The sequence below is a fragment of the Triturus cristatus genome, chromosome 11 (assembly GCF_964204655.1).
Source record: "Triturus cristatus chromosome 11, aTriCri1.1, whole genome shotgun sequence".
In the NCBI taxonomy this organism is placed as follows: Eukaryota; Metazoa; Chordata; class Amphibia; order Caudata; family Salamandridae; genus Triturus; species Triturus cristatus.
The window spans coordinates 420,335,012-420,358,598 of NC_140594.1; the positions used below are offsets into that span (position 1 = coordinate 420,335,012).

General features: G+C 42.6%; 2 protein-coding genes across 4 annotated transcripts in view; one reads left to right on the forward strand and one right to left on the reverse strand.

Moving 5' to 3' along the window:
* LOC146784361 (RNA/RNP complex-1-interacting phosphatase-like) overlaps positions 1–22,232 on the reverse strand; it is a 141,818-nt gene extending 119,586 nt beyond the window's left edge. For 2 of the 3 annotated variants that reach the window (XM_085636198.1, XM_085636197.1), the window contains exons 1-2: positions 22,010–22,226; positions 7,889–7,964 (exon numbers count right to left, since the gene is read on the reverse strand). In XM_085636198.1, the coding sequence (XP_085492324.1) occupies positions 7,889–7,964; positions 22,010–22,038 (105 nt within the window). In that variant the 5' untranslated portion in view covers positions 22,039–22,226. Of the gene's footprint in view, positions 1–7,888; positions 7,965–22,009 lie in introns of all 3 variants that reach the window. The other variant, XM_085636199.1, reaches the window with a different exon arrangement.
* A 513-nt stretch (positions 22,233–22,745) lies between these two features.
* The window catches only part of STAMBP (STAM binding protein), a 196,905-nt gene continuing 196,063 nt past the window's right edge, over positions 22,746–23,587 (forward strand). Inside the window, exon 1 of the mRNA XM_085636201.1 lies at positions 22,746–23,167. The gene's annotated coding sequence lies outside the window, so the exon portion shown is untranslated. The remainder of the gene's footprint in view (positions 23,168–23,587) is intronic.

Genomic DNA, 23,587 nt, shown 5'->3' on the forward strand with positions numbered 1-23,587 from the left:
GCCAGGTACTCCGCCATCTTCCTCCGCTCAGCAAGGCTGGTAGTAAAAGAGGCGTACTAACTGCCAGCCCTGCTTCTCGTAAGCAACAACTATAAGTACAAAGCACGTGTTTACGCACCACTTGCAGGTTTTCAAAACACAAATAAAAGGCTTTTGTCATTTGCAATGCCAACAGCTCCAACTCCACCAAATGCGAGACCTATTGGACTGCAAATGCAATAGGTTTTGCCTTTTTTAGAGTTAAAGCTATTGACGTTGTAAATGGCAATGTTTTTTACCCATGTGTTTTGGTTTGGAGTGTAGTGGATGTATGAACAGAGAAACAGCTGCAGCTCTGCCTAGAGGACCTACAATGAGGAATTACAGACGGGACCAGTGAATCAGCTAGCAGCACTGTCTAGAGGACTTAGAAATGAGGAATTACTAATGAGACCAGAGAAGCAGGTAGCAGCACTGTCTAGAGGACATAGAATGGGGAATTATCACTGGGAACAAATTCACAGCTGCAGTACTGCACAGTAATCTTGGAGGGTTGGTAGGGTGGTCAAGCAGTGGTGTGGGAAAGGAGAGGGCGTGGTGGATACAGCACAGGGAGATTAAGTGAAAGAACTGGAAACAAAGCTTCATTTAATTTTAATTAAACCACATTAAAAAGAGCTACGACCTCGGAGGCGTGGTGTGTGCGACTAGGTTGTAAATTATAACAAAGCTAATTCTTATAGGTGCATGAGTTTTTAATAAAAATTATTTTACATCATCAATTAAGTATAAACATCACCGCTGTTGCAGGGACTATTCGAAATGTAATAATTTCCTCATAGGCTTTATATAAAAGCAGACATCACCACCAGATAAATGAATTCACAGTTCCTATGGGTAGAGCACCATGAAATTTGCTATATAGTTTTATAGGTATTGGTGGGCTAACCAACTTTGTGATTATTTGGTGCTTTTATAGAAGATTGAAATTATGTGGCATTGTTCAGATACACGACATCCATCGTGGTATACTGTGTTAAAAGATCTGTCACCACACAGTTTGATCAGAGCAATATCATTTATTGACAGAAAACTCTGAATGCAATAGAAGACTAGCACACAGAAGCACGGCAGGTGAGGCAGGGACGCTGACAGGTGAGCGATTCTGAAACCCATCCAGGGTGGATGTAAGCAACCCAAAGCTAGGGGAATTGAAAGTGATGCTTCATTCAGATGTTCACGTAGATGGGTTATATGAGGAATGACGTGTGCATTGTTTATTAATTTTACAAAACAGTGGCCATCATTTTTGTTCAATAAAAAAAAAAAAACGGGACAGTTAAGGACGACCCTGAGGTGTTCCAGCTGAAAGCGACGGTAGGGGAAGGGGGGTCTCCTTTGGTGAAGCCAAAGGGAGGCAGAGAGCAAACTAAGAAACAAGACTTCTAGCAAGGGGGCTTGCTACTCAAAAGAAATGTAAATATGTGCAAGAGTTGACCCACTAAAAGGAAAGACTGCTTGGAAGCCAGGACAGGGAGTTACACAAAGCTTCACGATGAATATAAGGGTTTTATCAGCTCAGTTCTGGAGTGTCGGCTCCTGCCAGGTCAAATTAAAATCTCACTTCGAAACTGGTCTGAACCGGTCTGTAGACTCAAGTACTTTACTGGCAAAAAGACTGATCGATTTCTCCACCAATGGCTGTAAAAAGAACCCTGCGGGACTCCACATCACCGATCCCCGTTTACATTTGATGTTTTGCTTCTTCTGTATTTCCCTAAGCGTATTTGTTTCCCCCCCCCCCCCCCCCCCCACCCCCAAGATGTGCTCCTGTATTTGTTCATGTATCGCATAGTGAATACTGTACTGAGTCAACACGTGTCCGAGTCATTTCAGGTTAGCACATGTGTTTATATCGGTGCACAATTGAGAGCTCTGAAGCCGAGGCAGCAATCAGTTCTCATAGTACTACCAGCCAGTGGGTCACAGACGTGTACATAGTACATGCCCATCCACATCTTGGCCTCTCTGCGGAGCGATGGACGCATATGAGGCCGCTTCCTAATGGATTTTGTCGGCGGCGGAGTGCGAATGGCATTGGATTGCAGGCAGCAGCCTCTGATCTGCGCATGCATATGAGCGGGTGTGGGGGAGGGGGGGGGGGGGGAACGGAAAAAGGTCTGGACAGAGCGGACCGCAAATACAAGATGGCTTACCTTACTCGTGCACAACAGCAAGAAGATCCTCACGGCCAGAAGATGCCTAAAAAAATGGCAGATGGAAGCTCCAAAACTTTCGGATTCGGGGGCGTGTTTCTGCTGTTCTAAAGAGGGCGTGGCTAAAAAGTGCAAAGAACAGCACAGAACACGCCCCCGAATCTGAAAAAGACGGAGCCTATTTGGAGGGACGGCTCTCTCCTCCAATGGCTGGCCTCTGTTTAGGAAGCCAGCCAATGGAGGAGAGGCAAAAAGAGAGGGGGGCTAAAGAGCCACTCTCAGAAACATTGAATCTCCGACTTCCGGTTCTGCCTTCGGCAGACCGGACGGTCCTCGACCTAAAAAGCGTCTATGGCTTACCAAATGTGAACAGCTCGTGGCTAAAACAGTAAAAAATAACATTGTTGTGAGACCTTGAGCCGGGATACACGGTAAAGCATAGTTAAAAGACTGTCGTGTTCGAAAATAGAAAGAATCTAATCTCAAGGTTCTTACCGCGTATAACTCAAAGCGGGCCGATGCGGCGCCAAACACTTCAAACGGTCTAATGCAGGTAGTGACGTCTGTGCATTAAGTTTAAAGGTACGGAAGTTTTAAAGCGCCTGAAAGTAAAACACTGCGAACAAAGCTTTATGGTTCACCGGAGTGAAGCAAAAAGCAAGAGCTCACGTAAAGTGAATCGGCATGATAAGGGCAAAGTGAGAGTCATGAACAGGTGTGAGAAAGGAAATATCTAATGCAAGAAGGAAAATAATTAAAAAAATAATACAAAGAAGAATAATAATAAGAGTGACATTGCAAATCCTTTACAAAGTAATGGAATGTAAACAAAATAAAGAGAATTATTGACATGTTTATGATAAAATGATGTTTGTGTTTACAGAAAGCATAATTCATATTGATATCAACGCTAAATTGGATGGTCACGCCAAAGAGGTGCACGAACGCAAGATAAGGAAGTACCGCCGAGACACAATTGATTATAAGTTAGATGAAGTCTACACTTGGGCAGAAGCGTACGCTCAAAGAAGATTTACCAGAAGACCAGGAAATATGTCCTCGGAGGAAAGCGTAGCAACAGAACAGGATTTATCTTTACAAAGACCACCAGCACCTATAAATATAACTGATGAAACTGCTACTATCTCGACAGATAAACAGTCATTTTTGGCCTCAGGCCCATCATCAAATGTACCACCGGACAAAACAGTCCCTTCAAAAGAAAGCACGTCCGGAGGGGACAAATAAAAAGAACAAACAAAAAAAAAAAAAACACAGAAGGCGGCAGACCACAGAGGAATCCCAAGAAACAAACTTAGTCATCAACATTTCTAAGAAAACATTCAGCACTGAAGAACTACGAGTATTGAATAAAGGGACTACATTTGTTCCCTCATTTTCTTCGAACGCTCTGGAAACAGAGGTTGCACTTTTTAAATTCATGCGATTGAAATGGTTCTTTTCTAACATGCCTGAACATCAAGATTCAACCACTCAACCGGATATTTTTCATCCCAAAAGCAAATTTATGGCACCTACATCTCACAAGATTTTAGATAACTTTGATAAAAAAGGATCTTGAAAAGATTAGATACATCACACCTAAATACACGAACCTCACTAAGAAGGAACAACGGATCCTCAACGCTTTGAGACAAGACATCAATATCATATATCAACCTGCTGATTAAGGTGGAGCGCTAGTGGCTATGGATCGTGAATTTTATGAGGCAAGTGTCACTACATGTAAATGACAAAGAAACATACATTAAACTAGAGACAGATCCCACTAAAAGCATGTATGGAACTGCTGAGCAGCATTTTAATTAAAGCTGAGGACTCAGGGGTGATCAACACCAACACCAGGAAATTCCTACAAGTCTACACACCTAAAATCCCACACATCTACATGTTACCTAAAATTCACAAACATGCCACTAACCCACCGTCTCGCCCCATTGTAGCGGGCTGTGGGTCAATACATGAACCCATTGGACAATTTATAGCCCACCATTTACAACCTCTCGTACAAAGTTGAGACATAAGTGAAAGACACCACTGATTGTTGAAACTTGAATCCCCTTAGGCCTCACATTAATGATCAAATTTTACTTTGCACCATAGATGTAGTTGCCCTTTACACCTCCATTGCTCACAATGAAGGGTTAGAGGCTGTAGAATGGAGATTACTCAATTCCACCACAGATAACGAAATAGGAGTTTTTCTTTTGGAGTTATTGTATTTTTCTTTATATCAGTTATTTCTCTTGGCAAGAAAACTTTTATCTACAAAAAACAGGCACATAGATGGGATTTCCTGGAGCGCCTTCATATGCCAATACCTTTATGGCACTCTTTGAGGATACTTATATCTTGCACAATCAAAGCTGGCAGACAAACATGATCGCATATATGCGTTATATAGACTTCATCTGGAGGGGAGACCAAAATACACTGGAAGCTTGTACAACTAATTTGAACAGGCAGAACCAGAGGATACAATTTATATTCAACATTCAAACTGATCGCATACAATTCTTGGATATTGAAATTCAAAAAAACTGAGACGGGCCTAAACACTACAGTCTACAGAAAGACCACAGATGTTAACAGCGCACTCCATTATTCGAGTGCCCATCCCAACTCATTAAAAAACCACCTTCCATTGTCACAACTCATCAGGATTAAAAGGATCACATCTGGACCCACACTATGTCAAAACTTGATTAACAAACAATTAATCAGATATAAGGAGAGAGGATACCCAGATGGGGTACTTGAAACAGCAAAATTGACGGTACAACAAAAGAAACGAGAAGACTTACTCAAGAAATCTGCATAAACTAAGAGTGACAGGGAGTATTTGTCCTTAAACAATCCATCCAAGCTCCAAAGATCAAAATAATTAGATCATTGAGCAAGAACAATACTTTTCAAACGTATTTAAGGATAAACCCATATTTGCTCATAGTCTATCAAAAAACTTACGAGAATACTCAAAAAAATAAACCAAAGGCTAAGAACACCAATTTTAAAGGCATGAAAAAATGCTGGAACTGTGGTCAATGTAGTAACATCATTCCGGGCAATATTGTCACTCATCCCCACACGGGTAAAAAAAAAAATATGTTGCATCACACATCTGACTGTAACACCATCCAATGCCCATGTGGGCTGGTTTAGGTAGGGAGAACTTCACAAAAAATAAAAACCTGCATCATTGAACATAAAAGTACCATCCGCAATAAAAACCTGAATTCATGTTTAGCCTCACACTGGGTTAACAATTCACACACCATCCCGCAGATCAGGATTAACATTCTTGAAAAAGTAGTACAGGTTCCAGGGTTAGAATATCATACCTCTCTAGCACGCAGAGAAACCTTTTGGATAAAATATTTGGGTACCCTAATCCCAGGGGTCTCAATGATCACTATGAATTATTATGCTTTCTGTAAACTCAATCATGGTATCATGATCATGTCAATAAATCTCTTTATTTTGTTACATTCCATTACTTTGTAAAGGATTTGCAATGTCACTCATTCTTCTTCTAGGTATTATTTTTTTGATTATTTTCCTTCTTGCATTAGATGTTTCCTTTCTCACACCTTTTCATGACTCTCACTTTGCCCTCATCATGCAGATTCACTTTACGTGAGATCTCTCTTGCTTTTTGCTTCACTCCGGTGAACAATAAAGCTTCGCAGTGTTTTACTTTCAGGCGCTTTAAAGCTTCCGTACCTTTAAACTTAACGCACAGACGTCACTACGTGCATTAGACCGTTTGAAGTGTTCGGCGCTGCATCAGCCCGCTTTGAGTTATACGCGGTAAGAACCTTGAGATTAGATTCTTTCTATTTTCGAACATGACAATCTTTTAACTATGCTTTACCGTGTATCCCGGCTCAAAGTCTCACAACAATGTTATTTTTTACTGTTGCAGCCTCAAGCTTTTCCCTGTTCACATTTGGTAAGCCATAGACGCTTTTTGGCTCTCACCACTACTCCAACGCTTGCTACGCCATCAGGACTAGTCTCATATTTGTTGGTATTTCACTTACAGAACCTTTTTGGTTTTTGCCCATTGGCTCCACAGAGCGATGTTGCACTCTCTGGCATGGATTTTTCTCGTTTATTGATACTCCGCATCACTGCGACTGGAAGATAGGTGAGCCTTATTTTGGACAAGCATTGGTCGTAATCACCTCAGTTTTCACTCGTATTTCTGTTCACCGTTTAACTTACACTCGCGCATCACCGGTTATCAGTATGCTTATTCAGTTAAGCATTTCATGAACATATTAATCGACATTTAATTGTTGTATGTCGCCACCATGCATGGGAGTATCATTTTCTAAAGTTGCACTATTCAGTTTCCACTATATGGGCCTTTTTACTTTTCTTTGGAAGTTTGTGCACGTTGCGTACCACTGATTTCCGGTCTCTTGTTTCCCTTTTGCTTTTTTTACCTTCTTGATAATGAAGGACATGTGCAAACCCTATTATTGATCCAGTTGTATTTTGCTTTGACTAAATCAACGTGATACACACTTTGTCTTGTCTTTCTGTTGTAGCTCTACGCGGAAGTAACATCATTTGTTCAACACACCTATTGGGATGCTTCCCTGAAGAAGGGTTTAGAACCCGAAATGCATTGGGAGTTGTATCACATAGATGTTTTTATGTCACACATAAATTGAATGTTATAATTTTTTTTAATGTTTCATATATTGCAGTTGAACTGTACAATATTGGCCACGGCTTGTACCTATTGTGAAAGTTACACATAGGCACTCGTAGGATGTATTATGTAATTGTTATTGAAGAAATAACAAACAGTTTTTGAAACTTCTTTATTTGTGTCAAGTGTTCTTATACCAAGTTTCACTTGTTATAATACATATGTTGACGAGTTTTTGAAGCCTCACAGGACATAGGCAGTGCATTTCAGAGTCCCGGGAATCCAGGCTTTGTTAATTATGTTTGTCAGAACAAGGGGTTAGGGCGTTTACCCCTTAGTGAGAGTGCATGCCAACACATTAAGAGATCAGTCTACTTTAACTATCTTTTTTATACAGATATTAAAAAAAGAGGAGTGCAGGTCAGCACACATACAACGCTCTGGAACATCACCCAGCTTTGGGGAAAATACTACTTGAATTTTTGGGGGCGTATTTTATTTTTTGTTTACTCTTGGGCCCTGTTGCTGTAAGGAAATCATGCATTTTGCATTGGGGAAATGAAGGTTACATCATAAAGGTGGTGTGAAGTGTATGGTCATGAAAAAAAGAACACACAAAGGCCGTCATAAAAAATGACTAAGTGAAAGGTCACACACAAATAAAAGTCAAATGGCCTGTAAGAGAATATTAGATTAAAAATAGCCGCCAGTAAATTATACAGCTGTTCACCATTTGAGAATGCCAGTGAAGACCTAAAATTATTTGTATTCGGGCTTTAAAGCCAGGTATGTCTTTCACATCTCTTTTTTGGCAGTGGTTTGATTGGTCTAATTTTATGAAATATTGATGATTTTCTTAGGAGTCTTTGCTTACTAAACTTTTTAAACACTGCAGTCCAATGACATTTCAGAACTAAAATTCAAATGCAATGTGCTGTTAAGTACGCCAAGAGTGATTAAAACAGAAGTAAAAAATATTTACAAAAAAAAAAAAAAAAAAAAAACTTACTCCACTCAAAGGAACTTTAAATGCAATGAATCGAGTGCCGGACATCCTTGTTCCAATTGGGATGTAATCAACCCACCTGCAAATTAAAAGCACAAACATGCTTAGAACTTAGAGACGTGGACGTGTAAAAATATTTTATGTACGCTACCTAGATATGCATTGCTTGTGCACAATCTCTTAATCAATAATAAAAATAAAAAAAATCAGAAGCTAGTGAAAGATATTCAATACATAAATCTTCATATTGCTTTTAAATGATATCACCACATTTATACCTCAAAAAAAAAATATTACTAGTGCTGCAGTGTGCAATTTGAGTGTACCCAGTCAGTGTTCAAAAATCGCCTTTCACATTAGAACATTATGAACAAACATAACATGACAAACAGCCTCAACGCTATGCATGGAGCAGGCAGTGGTCCGAAATGACATTCATTAAAAGAAAAAAGAAAAAAAGAAAAAAAATAAGCACCTGTTGAGGAGATCTGTGCCATTTTTAGGTCGAGCCTACAGCAGCGCATGCACAGCTGCCAGCTTTCTGATTACTTTCACTTAAGGCGCTGCTGCGCGCGCACCACTCGCGTGTTTGCAGGCGCGCGCACACAACTCCCTCCGCCTCCCTCTCCCGCCGCAGCCCCCATCTTTGCATTCCCCGCGGCCAATGCTTGTTACACATAGTAATACTGCCTGGGCAAAGATTTTACCTAATTAGTACAAATACATAAGCAACTGAAAGATGTGACAAATCCTTAATTATGCGCAAAAAGTAGGTGCCACAGAATCGCATAATACTAGTGGCCCTGTGATTGTGTGCAGTACACTGTCCTGACATGGGTGATTTATTAATGCACTTCTTTCTTATCATCTGTATAACTAGAAGGAGTCACTAACCTACATAAACAGGTTTAATTTTACCACAAAATCCCCAAAATATTGTTATGGTTTTGTTACTTTGTATTTGCCAATTCGGGATCATTAATGATAGACAGTAGAACTACTAACTCCTCTTATAGTTAACATCGTGCTTGATAGTGTTTTTTTTTTTAAATCAGAAATACATGACGTCCTTGGGTGAAAGCCAGATTTATGGCAATACAAGTTCATCGGAATTACATGTTTAAACCATTTGATTTGAAATGTGTTTTCCTCGTGTGAGAGACACGCGTCTTTGTGAACGTTCCACTAAAAGCCACTCGTCTCCTTGCTATTCTTATTTTATCAGCAGTGCCATCTGGTGGCTATAACTAAAAAATGTTTCATTGAGCTATGAAGAAGAGGTCAATTTATCCCAGCAGAGGCTCACTCATCACTTCTGCCTGATCAAATGTTAATGGCTGAAACACAACACTGTGTGAGGCAGCTACAGACTAATTATACATGTCCTGTTAATTTGAAGTGTATCACTACCATGTGCATGATGCCACTAACCAGTGCAATTGTATTTTATTTTAGGATTCTTATTTATTTAGTTGAGTTTAGGTGATAGGTGCTGGGGCCTTCAAGGAGCTAGGAGCCAAGTTCTCTTGACTCTGGTCGGTAAGGACACTCCTAAACAGTCCCTTTTTCGGGAACCGGTCCTTAACGGCAGCTGGCCCCTGAAGGGTCCTCCTGCAAGAGCACAGCAAGCATTGGCATAGCCAATAGGTCTCGCCTTTTGGACCTTACAAGTGTTTAACCATGCAACAGTTGATGTTGTTGCACCAAGGATATTGTGCTGGATAACCAAACACTTATAAGGTCCCAATGGCGAGACCTATTGGCTATGCCAATGCTGGTTTTGCATGCTGCAAGGATCGACTCAGTTTGTCGCACTTTCCATGTTGGCAAAACCAAGATGACTTCAGATCTCACAACTTGCCAAGTAGAAGACTTTCAGAAAACAGTGACATTATGGTTCACGCCACTTGGTGCTCTGGTACGTGTACATTTACCTTTGATATTAAGGTTGAACGCAATTACCAGAAGGTAATGAACAAACCATGGCTCGTAATAGCACTAACAGACGCACTACATAAAAGCCAATAACTAGAAGAGCAGATTTGCTGTTGTACGTGTTGGTCGGAAAGCCAAGACAGATTTTCAACATCTGCTACATACAAACACAAATTGGTTTAATCTGAAACAAACTCCTGCAATCCCAGTATACATAACACAAATGTGTGCAAACACCAGATGAAAACACAATGAAATGCCCACGAAACTATGGCAAACTCACACTGAATTAAACAACCCTCTGTCAAAGTGCAGCTGACTCCCAATTTTAAGGGGCCTTCGTGTATGTTGTTCAGCAGATCCCTCATTATACAAAAGTGAGGCAAACTGTTTTGCATGGATGTACTACAAATAGTATTTAAAACTGCAGCAAAGCTCTGCATGTGCAAGTTAAATGTGCAGTGAAGTTCCCACTTCACCACTGCTGTCAAGTGCCTCAGCATCATACTTGCTCATTTTAGCCAGCCCAAATGTCTTTGATAACAGCAAATGCCCCTGTTATCTACCAGTAATCTTCATTAACCTTAGTCCAGCTATCGGTGATGAAGATTACCAGTAACTTGCTCCATCCTCACTCATCCTGTTCCCCGTCATTACGAATGTATACCAAAAGCTTTAGTCCTGAAAACTTCAAGAGCCAGCATGTTGAGAAACTGAAAATATGAAACACCGAAATGTAATGCAGCTAAAACACCATCAACAATAGTGCAAAGCAAATCATGATAATTCATATTTGAGAACCCTCAAAGATCTCATGAACCAATATTCCCTGAAACTCAGCAACACATGCTATACACTGACCCTGGTGCTTGGGTATGGGTGGGACATAGAAAGAGGCACACAACAGGGGTGCCCACGGTCACCCCTTCCGTTTGCCCTAGCAGTGGAGCCGTTGGCAATACAGGTGTGAGGAGTTATGCATGAATGGGGAATAGAGTTACATCATACTAGACATCTCATCTCTCTATACACCGATGACGTGTTATTCTACCTCAGGGCTTCCAGGATGTTCCTAGCGGTCTCTTTAAAGCTGCTGAAAGAATTTAGGGAGGTGTCCGATCTTAAAATTAACCTACGGAAGTCATTATTGTTCCGGTTGTTGGCTAGGGTGCCCGAGGAGCGGTTTAACAGACCTGGGCTTGCTGTGGGAGACTGGCCATTTTTCACTAACTGGGAGTGATTGTGGCACACACACAAAAAAAGCAATTACAGTATGATAGTGAGCAGTTAATGGACACCTTGCGGGCATCTGTGCTGTTTTGGAACGCCTTACCGCTAACAGTTATGGGTAGAACTGCGGTGTCTAAGATAGTGTTTCTGCCCTGCTGCCTGTATGTGATCCAGAATTAGTTGAGCCCACTTCATGCAGGTGTCTTCCATCAGCTGCATACACTACTCACCTCACTTATTTGGGTAGGGAAGCGTAGCAGGGTGGCTCGTTGGACATTAAAGAGGGGATATGAGGATGGTGGGCTTGGGGTCCCGAATCTGGAATATTTTTACTGCACCCCTAACATACAACGAAATGGGTGGTGGAAGGGAACAACTGGGAGAAGGGTCTCCTGGCGGGAATAGTGGAGTGCAGTGAACTCCCGGCGTGGTTGACGGACGGTTCGAACGAGTCCCATACTACACCCTATATGGGGCATTGGACTGCAGCAGTTTGGCAGATCTTGATCACAGTGGTTATCAGGAGGGCCCCAGTTAGAGCTGTTTGGAGGTATTTTCCAGCGGTGCCACCTGCCTTGGCTATGCTGGGTGCGCTGTTGATGCAGGAGTCTGGGAGTCATCGTATCTCCTTGCTTTATAAGGTGTTACAGGCAGACATGATTGGTGGACTACTGAGGGCGAGGCAAGTCTGAGAGGCAGATGTTGGGGCTTCGTATTCAGATGTGGACTGGACCAGACTTTGTGCATTGGTGAAGTCTGTATTCAACGCCCAGTTCAAATTAATTCATTTTAATTTCTAACACCATACATACACGACTCGCAGGCTTGCATAGAATACAGAGCGCACTTCTCCATGTCCCCTTTGTGGAAGCACTTGGCCTGGGACTGCCCCCAGGTGAGAGATTTCTGGGCGTGGGTAGCAAATAAGTTGTGTCAGACTACCACATTGGCTTATACACTCACATCTCAGTTTTGTCTGCTAGGCAATCATGTTGGCTCCAAGAAACGAAAGTTAATACCGGTTTCTGTGGTTGGCCGTGGTTAAGGGAAGGAGGCAGGCAGTAATCACATGAATGGGGGTCAGGGGCCCTCTGGGTCCGAGATGTCCAAATGGGCGGTGGCAGAGGAAACGCAGATGCGACACACCCACTTGGATGCTAAACAACAAGATGATTTGGAAGCATGGGGCATACTATGTAATAAGTTCTTGGGCCTGGAGGGTGAGGCTTTCAAGGAGGACTCCACAGCAATTGGTGGCTTTAGCGCTCTACTGTAACTCTTACCCTCCTCCCATTATGTTCTGCCACTGCATTTGTCATCACAATGCGAACTATGTTTTATCCATACTGGTGTTGCAATGCGACCTTCGATCACAGTGCTGTTTTGTAGTTTGTTTCTAAACTGCCAAAGGTTAGGAAGAAATAAGATGAAAAGCTGCAACAGCGCAAAGGACCTAATTCCCAATCTTATAGGTAGAGGACAGAATTTTGAGGAAAAAGAAAATGTAATCCACCTCTTCCAGTGGTCCAAAGCAGTGGAACTGTAAAGCCTTTAGTACTGAAGGAAGTTCCCACGTTGGCGGGATAGCAGTAGACCCAGGGTTAGCCACAGAAAAACTTTTAAACAACCTAGTTGTTAAAGAGTCCACCCAAATCAAGGTTTAGACATTTTTCTGAAAGCTTCAATCGCAAATCATTGGGATCTTTAGGTTGAAAGTTTAAGATGAAACCTATGAACACAAAAAAAAAAAAAAAAAAAAAAAAACCAGGAGTACCGGAAATTAGAACCTAGCTATGGCAGAAAAGAGACTTCCGCTCAGGTAGAGTGGAAAGGTCTACTGGTTAGAAAGAAGACTTTCTTTCTGTAGTCCTCAATCACCAGGGTTTACCCTTGGTGACATGCTTCATCATAGCGGTCCTGTCAATCCGCTGCGGATTGAGGCGTGCTACGACTGGCGGAGTTACGTAGGAGCACTTATGCGAAATAAATGTGTATAACAGCTGATAGAGGTAGAGCAATTGTGCTCCAGAACACAGCAGCTTACCGCAACAAATGCTCGAGACTCTTGGCCGACGAGAGGAACTACATAAGAGTAAGAAAGGACCCAACAGAACGCCTACGTGTCTAGATCACCAACTTGGTTGAAGAGTCTACAGCACGATTGGATAACGAAGAAAGAAGGAGATTTTATTGAAAATACCAACCCAACGATCCTGTATTTCTATACAATACCAAAGATACACAAGTCTTTGGAACACCCACCTGGAAGACCAATAGTCTCCGGAATCGGATCTATTCTGGAACCACTCCCAAGTTCGCAGTCGCCTTCCTGCGTCCGCTTATACAGGGAACAAACACCTAACTGCAAGACACCAAGGCAGTACAACGTCTCCTCCAGGAATTACGCTTCAACCCTACCACAAGTATCTTGATTGGCTTAGATGTGGAGAGCCTCTATACAAGTTTACCCCCACAAGGAGACCCTGGACATCATAGAGCAGGTCCTTTTTGAACACCAGTGGCCTTACCATACACCAAGCCATGTGGTCCTGGAATGCTGTAGACTGGTGTTGACCGAAAATGTATTTCGTTTTGAGGAGACACTATTACACCAGCAACACGGGACCAGCATGGGCAGCACCTTTGCCCCTAGTGTGGCGGGGCTCTATGTACACCATCTTGAGAAGCATAAAATGTTAAACAACATCAACCAATACAACAACCATATACTAATGTAGAAGAGATACATTGATGATGTGCCACTCATTTGGGAAGGAAAGGAGTCTAAAGCCACTAAATTCATCACCTGGCTCAACTTACAAAATCCTTTTCTGAAATGTATGTATACAATGAGCAAGACACAGCTGGTTTTTCTGGATCTGAACATTTTCACAGTTGATGGCTCACTCAAGACCACCACTCACTTCAAGCCAACTGCTAAAACTGTCTCTTAATATATATATCAGTTTCCACTCGACACCCACAACTAAAAGAGAACCTCCAATTTGGACGCCTCCGGAGAAACTGCACTGAAAAAGAGGACTACAACATTCAAGCAAAGGAACTATCGGAGAAACTGATAGCGAGAAAATATCCTGCACTTCTGATATCCAAGAAAAAGAGCTGCTAACAACCACAGAGAGGAGCTCCTTGAAACACACTGCAAAGGGGAAACTGAGAAAGACAAGAGGCCAATTTGCATCACCACGTTCAATGTAGCGTCTGACCGGGTTGATAAAATAGTAAAGAAACACTGGCGCACCCTAAACAGTGGAAACCTGGATATACCTAGACCAATGTTCTCCCACAGAAAAGTGAAGAACCTTAGAGACATTCTGGTACATACACTCCCCAAAACAAAAACTGACATTGAGGGGGCACAGCGAGTACTACACACACTACCGGGAGGGGGGGGGGGGCACCATCCTTGCAGTAATTGCAGTGTTTGCCACCTAACATCTCCAACTAAAAAGGTGGTCTTCAATAACATGGGAACTGCCAAAATTCACAAATTGTAACACCTCAGGGGTCGTGTATATGATCACCTGCACTTGCAACTTTCACTACGTGGGTATGACCACTAGGAAGGTTAGTACCAGACTAGTGGAACACCGCAGTAACATCAGGTGCAAGCGAGCCAACACAAAAATGACAACGCATTTCATTGAGAAACACACTCCAAATGATCTCAAATGGGTAGTGTTGGAACACATTAAACATGTTGACAACCTAGAACAAAGACTGCTCGAAAAGGAACAACGCTGGGTTTTCAAATTACGCACAGACACCCACGGTTTGAATGAGAACATCCCTTGGGGTCAATTTACTAAGTAATTACATTAGTCTGTAACTATCACTAGAAAGGCAATCCATTTTGACTGATGCACCCTTTATTCCTTTCACACCTTCAATACCATACTTTTGACCATATTGGTCAACGTCGGGTGTTTTTCAATCCAGACAAATCATGAACATTGATTTTTGTTAAGTTTTTCCTGTATGACATACCAAGCCACCCCCTCTTTTAACATCCTCAACTAATAGTGATTTGGACTCGAAATACACATATTTAATATGCTGGTGTACCCTTCTCGCACACAGATTGTAATACACAAAGAATGTGGTTTACCACTGATAAGCAACGCGTAATCATCTCTGTTCCCTTAAATAAACTCGCAACTAGATCATAGTCCCACTCTCTACAAAGGCGGTACTACCCCGGGTGCACAAACGCGATATTCTATACCTCCTAAGAAGGCCTCATCATAGTTCCATTTACCAACTTACTATCTAAACTTCGCCCCGTTTTTTTACAAATGTGCTACAAACTTCTGTCCACGTACACGACTCTATACCCCCAATATGGCCGCCGATATTGCCGTTTCCAAGCGACCATATTGATTCTGCACCGCCCTAGTCAATGTTACAATGACTAGGAGGATGCGGAAGTATATGTAGTGGCACCCGAGGAGAGACGCATTAATATGCCGTCTCCAGGGGAGCGAGTAGGTGTATTGCCGGTGAGGTGCGCTCTGACTAAGTAAGTTCCATTGACCTTTTCCTTTACAGCAGAGGCAAAACCTAGCGGTTTTTAGACCGCATGGAGGCATCGGGCAACCCCCGTTTCTTCAGTGTTTTTTACAGGTTCAATAATAACCACACTTTTGTAACCATTACTATTGCAGAGTGCGACGACGAGCCCCTCAACCCCTCTAGACCATGGGGCACATGTGAGCCTCACAAAAGTATGTGACTTTATATGTACATGTTCGTAACGTGGTGTTGTATGTCACGTGGTTTTAGGTTTTTGTAAATAGCACTCAATCACTATGTCAGAGCCCACGGGGTGGAAAACAGAAAGAACACTGCCTTCTAGCGCGCGACGCGACCACATCAGGAACTACAATTTCCCATGGTGCTCGTTGCAGCAACGTTGGTGACGTCAGCCCGCAAGCGAGTCCGCGCGTATGAAGGATCCCGACGGCGGCAGGAGGCTGCCGCTTACTTGTCCGGAGAGAGTTGCCGTGCGTCAAAGGCTGGTAAGGGTGCTCTGCACCGACTCTATGTTCCACGCGCTTGGTGATGTATTCAGCGCATATCTCTCCGCTTATTGTGGTGGCAGGAGGGGTTCTCGGAATGCGCGTCCGAGGCTCCGTTTGCTTCCTGACAAACCTGTGATTCCTTGTGAAGCACCCACAAGAACTTGTGTGTATTCCCTGTTGAAACCCCAGAGAGGAGAACGTAGTTTTCCTAAACAGACCCATGTAGTATTCTCAACGTAGGCATTACGTCCAGGCTTGTGGATATTGAATTAGAGGTCTTTCCCTGTTGGCGAGCGCTCAGCTGCTCATGCAGGGAAGACAACTAATACTGCGGCATATGTCCAAGAGAAACAGTACGACTATCTTTCCCTGTTGGCGAGCATTCCTTTTAGCTCTTGCAGGGAAAGATCTTTACTTTTCATTATGGAGAGGCCGGCTGGCCTTCAAAACTATTGTTTGGTGCATGATAACGGAATATGTCGTGCTTAGATGAAGATACAAGAGTATATTCTGGAAAGAGAACGTTGAACAAAACAAATAACATTTAAAGTAGTTCAATAGTAGAAAGACAACCAAACATTGTGGTATCAAGTTTATTTGTTTATAACCCGCTACGAAATAGAATGTGGTTGGATCATAGATTTTCCCAATACAAAGGAGAAGAAGGCTGCCTGATGTGCGGTTAATGTTTTATGAAAAGTGTACCTTTGATATTGTGCTTCATGTTGACTCTTTGTTGTATACGTATTCTCTGGCAGAGGGACAGCGAGTGAGCAGGATCTTGGCTCTTCCATCCCCTGTTTCCTTCTACCTTAAGGTTCCTCAAGGTGGGTGGCCCAGATAATAGCCGCTTCTAAGTAAGGGGGTACGTAGCACCAATACTTACTTTGCTATTTTCTCTACAGAACCACAACGTACAACCAGGTGTGTGACACTACCAGAATTACCTGCAGCGTTATTTCTTTTCTTTACAGGTAGGAGGCAGGAAAAGTTAGGCCTAAGTTAGAAAAGGTGCCAGGGGGAGGATTAGAGAAATCACACAAAGTAATTATCTGTGGTGTTATATCTTGTCGTCATTTCAGATCTCCCTCCCTGCTGTCCCCTTCCTACCCTTCCCTCGCTTGACCACTCCATGGAGTCTGTGTAACAAGTATCAGACCGTGGTGGTGTCGAGAGGTGGACAATTACATACGACGTGCGATCCTGAGGATTCCTGGCCACAACACACTATCTCCACAGGATACACTGATCATATGTTTTCCTTCCTTAAAGCACGACGAAACAAGGTAGTTGCTAACTACACGCACCATAGAGGAGCATTTATACGAACTAGAATGACGACTATAATTATGATGCCTGCCAGGATACTGGGAGGCTAGTATTACTCTAACAGTGTTCTGTTTTATTTCCTACAAATACTACGTACCATTGAGTAAATCGTATATATTTAACTATTAGTGCACGCACATTAGGTGTGGCACCTTTTATTTCACTTTCACACTTTATTTCTCCATTTACCTGATTTATAGGTCACCTAGGAGTGGTACGCACAGGGCTGGTCCCTGTGTGGTCCTGAGGAAGAGCTTTGGGGAGGCTCGAAACATATCGACTTACACTAGGGACGCCCACCTCATCATGGTTATGTTGTTTTTCCCTAGTAGTTACACCTGTTTTTAAATATACCAACAAGGAGCAAGAATAAAGTACTTTCCCCACTAGATTGGTATTTTTAACCCATTTTTCCCCACTCCACATCACTGCACTCCACATTTATTTCACACAAGAGTTCCTACATAACTCCGCAAGTCATAGCACGCCTCAATCCGCAGCAGATTGAGAGGACCCCTATGATGAAGCATGTCACCAAGGGGAAATCCTGGTGAGTGAGGGAATTATAGAAAGAAAGTCTTCTTTCTAACCAGTAGACCTTTCCACTCTACCTGAGTGGAAGTCTCTTTTCTCCCATAGCTAGGTTCTAAATTCTGGTATTCCAGTTCTTTGTGTTCGTTACTGAAGGAGGGTGAACCTAGCTGAAACCTCTCCCCACCCCCTTTCTGATTGTAAGATGAAACCTATCCAGGATGAATTGTAAGACCGAAGAGAAATCACAGGATGGAGCTAAAGCATTGTCAATAGAACACTTGTCAGTAGACGCCCCCCCTTTCACCCATCATGCTTAGAGTAAGATTTAAAACTGAAGGTCTTCGTGTACCTAGAACACCTACAATTTGGGAGAAGTCACTTGGCCATCAAATTCAACTTCCAAACCGATAGTGTGAGTTTGAGATTAAGAGAGAACTAAAGGCTTGAGAGGAGATGAAGTACCCGCAGAGAGAGCAGTGCCAAGTGCTTTAAGAAAGGGAACAATGATCTCTGTGTCAATAAAGACCTCTATTATCCACTCTGCTTTCTACACCTGCAATTTCGAAAGAATCTTCTAGATCAGAGGAAAAGCAGGAAAGGCAGAAAGAAAAAAAAAAAAGACCCTTGACCTACATGCACACCAGTGCACCCATTCTCCAGGTTCCCTCCTCTGGATCAGTCTAGATATGGAAATACCAGTATACTCTAAATGTAGATGATCCATAACCAGACCCATCATCTTTGACAATACCTTAGGTGCTGACTTGAGACTAAAGGGAAGAACCTTGAATTGGCAATGTTGATTGCCTACAGCAAATCTCAGGAACTTGGGATGGAATTCTACAACTGGAATGTGAAGATAAGCATGAATGAGGTCCAAAGTTATCAGGAAGAGATCGAAAACAATTAACAGAATGATCCTATGCATGGTCTCCCTCTTTAATGGACTTATGTATGAAGGCATTCATATTCCTCAGATCAATTACCAGATGATAGCCTGTGGATGCTTTTAGCACTAGCAAAGCTACAGAGTAAACCCCTAAGCCTCTTCCTTTGTAACCTGAACTAACACCCCTTTCACCCAAAGAAATGGATAATTACAATATTGGAAACGTTATTAACTTAACTATGAAAGTATTGGCTCAAAATCATGTAGAGTTATGTTGAGGAAAATGGAGAGAAAAAAAAATGGACTGTCCAAGAAAAGGACTTTTAGCATCAAAATAAATTAGTCTATAATGAACGACACCACCATATACTGGTATGTGGCAGGTTTCCGCGCAGCCCACTCCACGGAATCCATTATTCTATCTGTAATGGATGATCTAAAGGGGAAGGCAGATTTAGACAGCACTCAAGCATTGATCCTCCTGGACCTGTCTGCAGCCTTTGATACAGTCAACCACGACATCTTGGTGGACCGTCTGGCTGCAGCAGGTCTCAGTGGCACGGCCCTGAAATGGTTTCAATCATTTCTTGGGGATAGAAAACAGTCAGTTTGGCTTTACCCGTACAAATCAGGCACAGTAAACTTGAAATGTGGAGTACCACAGGGCCCATCCCGATCCCCGTAACTTTCCAATATACATACCTATATATTCGCCCTCTTATTGTCGCGTTATGGCAGATGGGAGTGCAAATCTACAACTATGCTGACGATATGCAGCTAGTCTTCCCCATCAATGACTCCAGATTCTCAGGGATTTTTCAAAAAAATCCATGCTGTTCATCATGAAATGGATGAACAAAAATCAACTAAACTCAATGCCGAAACAGTAATCATTATCCCCTACAGTAAATTTCAGCATTGGTCCCCCGATTTAGGCCCGCCTCCTGCACTAAAAAACTCGATAAAAAGCCTAGGCATACACATTGACTCAGACCTAAACATGAACACGCAGATTGGAGCAGTCACCTCCGCTTGCTTCTTCCAACTGCAGAAACTGAGGAAAATCTGGAGATTTTTCCAGCAGAGACGCATGTATCCAGAATGTCATCTCCTTCATTCTGTCAAGAATTGATTATGCTAACTCTATATACCTAGGTCTTCAGCGCAATCAGATACATAGTCTACAGCGAATACAAAATCAGGCAGCCAGAATTATATATCAACAAGGCACACAATGTCACATCAAGCCGCTGCTAAAAGTTGCACTGGCTTCCAGTGGAGCAACGCTCCAAGTTTAAAGCTCGCTGTATTCTTTTTAAAGCCTTGCACGGGACAGGCCCCAAGTTCATCTCCTCAAAAATCCATAAGTACATCCCCCACTGTACTTTAAGATCTATGCACATGAACTACTTAGAGGTCACAGATTTTAGATGCAAAAGAACAGGAGGCTCACACTTCTCAATATTAAGACCCAAATTCTGGAACGCTCTTCAGCCCCCATTGAGAGACGAGTCAGACCTCTTTCCCTTTAGGAAGATGTTGAAGACCTGGCTCTTCACCCAAGCTTACAGCTAGACCTGGACCATCCTTACGGTAACTTCTTTTGGAAAGTAACTCTTGCAGCGCCAAGAAATCTGCAGGTGAACGAGCGCTATAAAAGTTCCTATTAACATAACATAACGTGTGCTTAGTAAAATACTTTTTTTAAATCCACACTTTCGGGCAAGGAATATTCACATATCAGACTCCGCTATACAAATAGGCCCTGCTGCAAATGTATAGTCGAGGATTGGCAGAGCTGCCTAAAAACGCCCAGCTAGGAGAGGTTTGTTGAAAAAAAATGCAACATGACCCTTCAGGTACTTCCTTCTCTCTCGAGACAAAGGTCCAAGAAAGACTGAATTGAGTGCTAAGGCCGAAGACAGAGCAGGAGGCGTCGAGGTCTCCGAAGTCAGTGAGTAATGGCAAAACGTTTACGCTCAGCAAGAGCGTAGAAGCAATAAAGTAAGGTGGAGACAGTGTTGCTGTTCTCCTTTTGAAGCCAGGGAGAAAGATACTCGACACTGGAGATGGTTAAGTAGATTGTAGGACAGCTTCCAATGAGTGTGCACAAGTTGAGTGGGCATGCAATTTTCTCCAGCAGTTAGAGAAAATCTTGAAACAGACATCTTTATATACAAGATTAGAAACAAAAGGCATTATAAAGGGAGCTGTAGGAATGGGAATTCTGGAGCAGTGAGGATGGTGTGGTCTCTTCCACGTGTATGGTACAATCATGCGCTTATAGAAATGCAGAACTCCATCAGGCGTTGGTCACACAGCAGTACGAGGTCTTTATTATTTAAATGAAGTTCCTCGGAGGCAAGGTGTAGGTATTTACAGAGCTTGAGATTGCAATGATTTAGAGGGGGCGGGTGGCGGAAAAGCAAAAGGACGAGAGAACAATAAAGGAAGTTGGGAGGGGGGGTGGGATACAAGGGAGACAACTGGAAAGGGCATGCACTCTTGTGGAACGATTCATAAAAAAAGAAATCCAATCGATCCTGAAAAGATAGCAGTTGTGGGAGAACATCAGGAGTCAGTCAGAGAAATAGAAAACAGGCTATGCTCGATGGGAGGGACAAAGATATGTCGGAAGGGGTAAAACAAAGCCTGTGTAAAGGAAACAAGCAAATGTGGGTGACCAAACACAAGCCAATGGTAAACAATGGGCAGAATTCATTCATAAGCAAGCTTCCAGCATATCCCAAACATGTTTGCAATCAGACAAATATGGCATCTAGTAACTTCGACCTACAGATAGAGGTCAGAGCGGTTAAAAAAAAAAAGGGGGGGGGGGGGGGGGGGGGGAAGAGAGGACAGCCAAATTAGTAACACTGCTTGGAGAGGACTCCACACTAGCAAAGAAGCAGAGCTCTTGTTGTGTGGAATTTCGTTGATCAACCTGATGCAGTGGACGAGTAGCAACACTTGTTAACTTCAGGGAATATAACAAAGTCGAAAATTAAGACTTGAAAAAGAAAAGTCCATGACTGTGGCATAATGTCCATCTGGTAACACCCCTTTCATCTCTACACCCATCTACATTTTAACCGCTTGCCTTGAGATCCTAATAACTCCATTCCTATACATCGTGCCCCTCCCGACGGGTTAAACTGAACTTACCTTTCAGGTAGTTTGTTCATCTTCCCCATTCCCCCGTTGCTCAAACTCCTTCGTCCGGGGCCTTGAGCTACTGTCGCCGTTTTGCTCAAGGCCCCGAACGCAAAACGCAACACATTCAAGGCTAAGCAGGACAAGACCACACACTACACGCTCTACCTCTCCGATTAAGAAACCGGTTGAAGTCTAGCCACACCGCACTTTTTGGGTCGCTTACCCATGACGTAGCCGGAAACAAACAAGAACGGAAGCTAAGGTTGATACGCCATTTTAGAGTGGTCTGGTTATTAAGGTGGGATCCGTCTAAGTCGTCATGTCGAAACACTTTCACAAGTTAAAGAACTATGCATGCCGCCATGTTGGAATGGCAATTGTTGACGAATATGTCTAAGGTGTGCCGTGATACAGGCTGTTTTATTAGAAAGCTTCCACAGTGTGGTGGTTATGTGTTGCAATTATGCTAAATATATTGTAAACATATGAATTCAAATTAGACGTGTATTGGCAAGTTCAACATCGCTGACGTCAATACGTATCACTAAAGGGCAAGACAGGGTGCATTACAATGTTAGTTGGGGCACCCTCGAGTTGGGTAACGGGGAGAAATAGAAATGTTATCTTGGATTTTTATTTAAGGCGGTGGAATAATCCCGTACTAGAAAGTACAATACGATTGCTAAAACCAGTCAGACCTCCCACTCCAAGATGGCCGCTACGTTTACTCATTACGTGGTTTACTGTTCTTTCTTTGTTTCCATACCTACTGAATAGGCCTTTAGTACTCCTATCAACTGACAACTAGCCATGGGATTATCAGGAAGCTTTGGGTATGGCTCCGGATCACTTCTTTGGTAACGTCATATTCGAGAGACCCGGAAGCGTCAAGGAGCGACCAGCTAAGTCTGGAAAATCTGGCAAGGGTTGTAGGCAGCAAGTAATGGTGAGCAGGGACTCTGAGCACTGTCAGTCTGTGTGGACGGGTACCAAAGGAGTGGCATTCAGGCGATGAAGCGTTGCGATACTGAGGAAGAAGGAGGAAATAAAATAATGGACAATTGAGAGTTTATGCATGTGGTATTTATTGGTAAACCAGTGGCCCAAGCAGGAACCGAAAAAGTCCAGAGACTGATCGTATTGAAGAAAATCAAGAGTTGTAAATAGGTACGTTGAGATGCGAAAATGTGTTAAAAGGATGGCCATTGTAAGTCCCTCGGGGACCAAATGAAGATCACAGAGGTGTCAGACCATGACTGTTTATTTTTTTTCGTTAGGTCTAAGGAGGAAACGCCTACTTGTTTCTTAGAGTGTGATGAATATAGAAACTGCAGGTATATTTTGTTTCTACGAGATCCCGATCAGAGTTCCCAAATTTATTAGGCTTCAAACCTTTCCTCATGAATGATATGGTTATATGACATTTCAGGAGTATAGTGTTTTCATCTGATTTAAAAAAATAAAAAAAATACATTATTGTTTTTTGTATAGCACAGTAATCGCCATTTACCTGGTTTCTTCATGGTTTGTGCAGACATTGACCTGCAGTTGTGATTTAACCAGCTACTTAATTATTTTTTGTTGTTG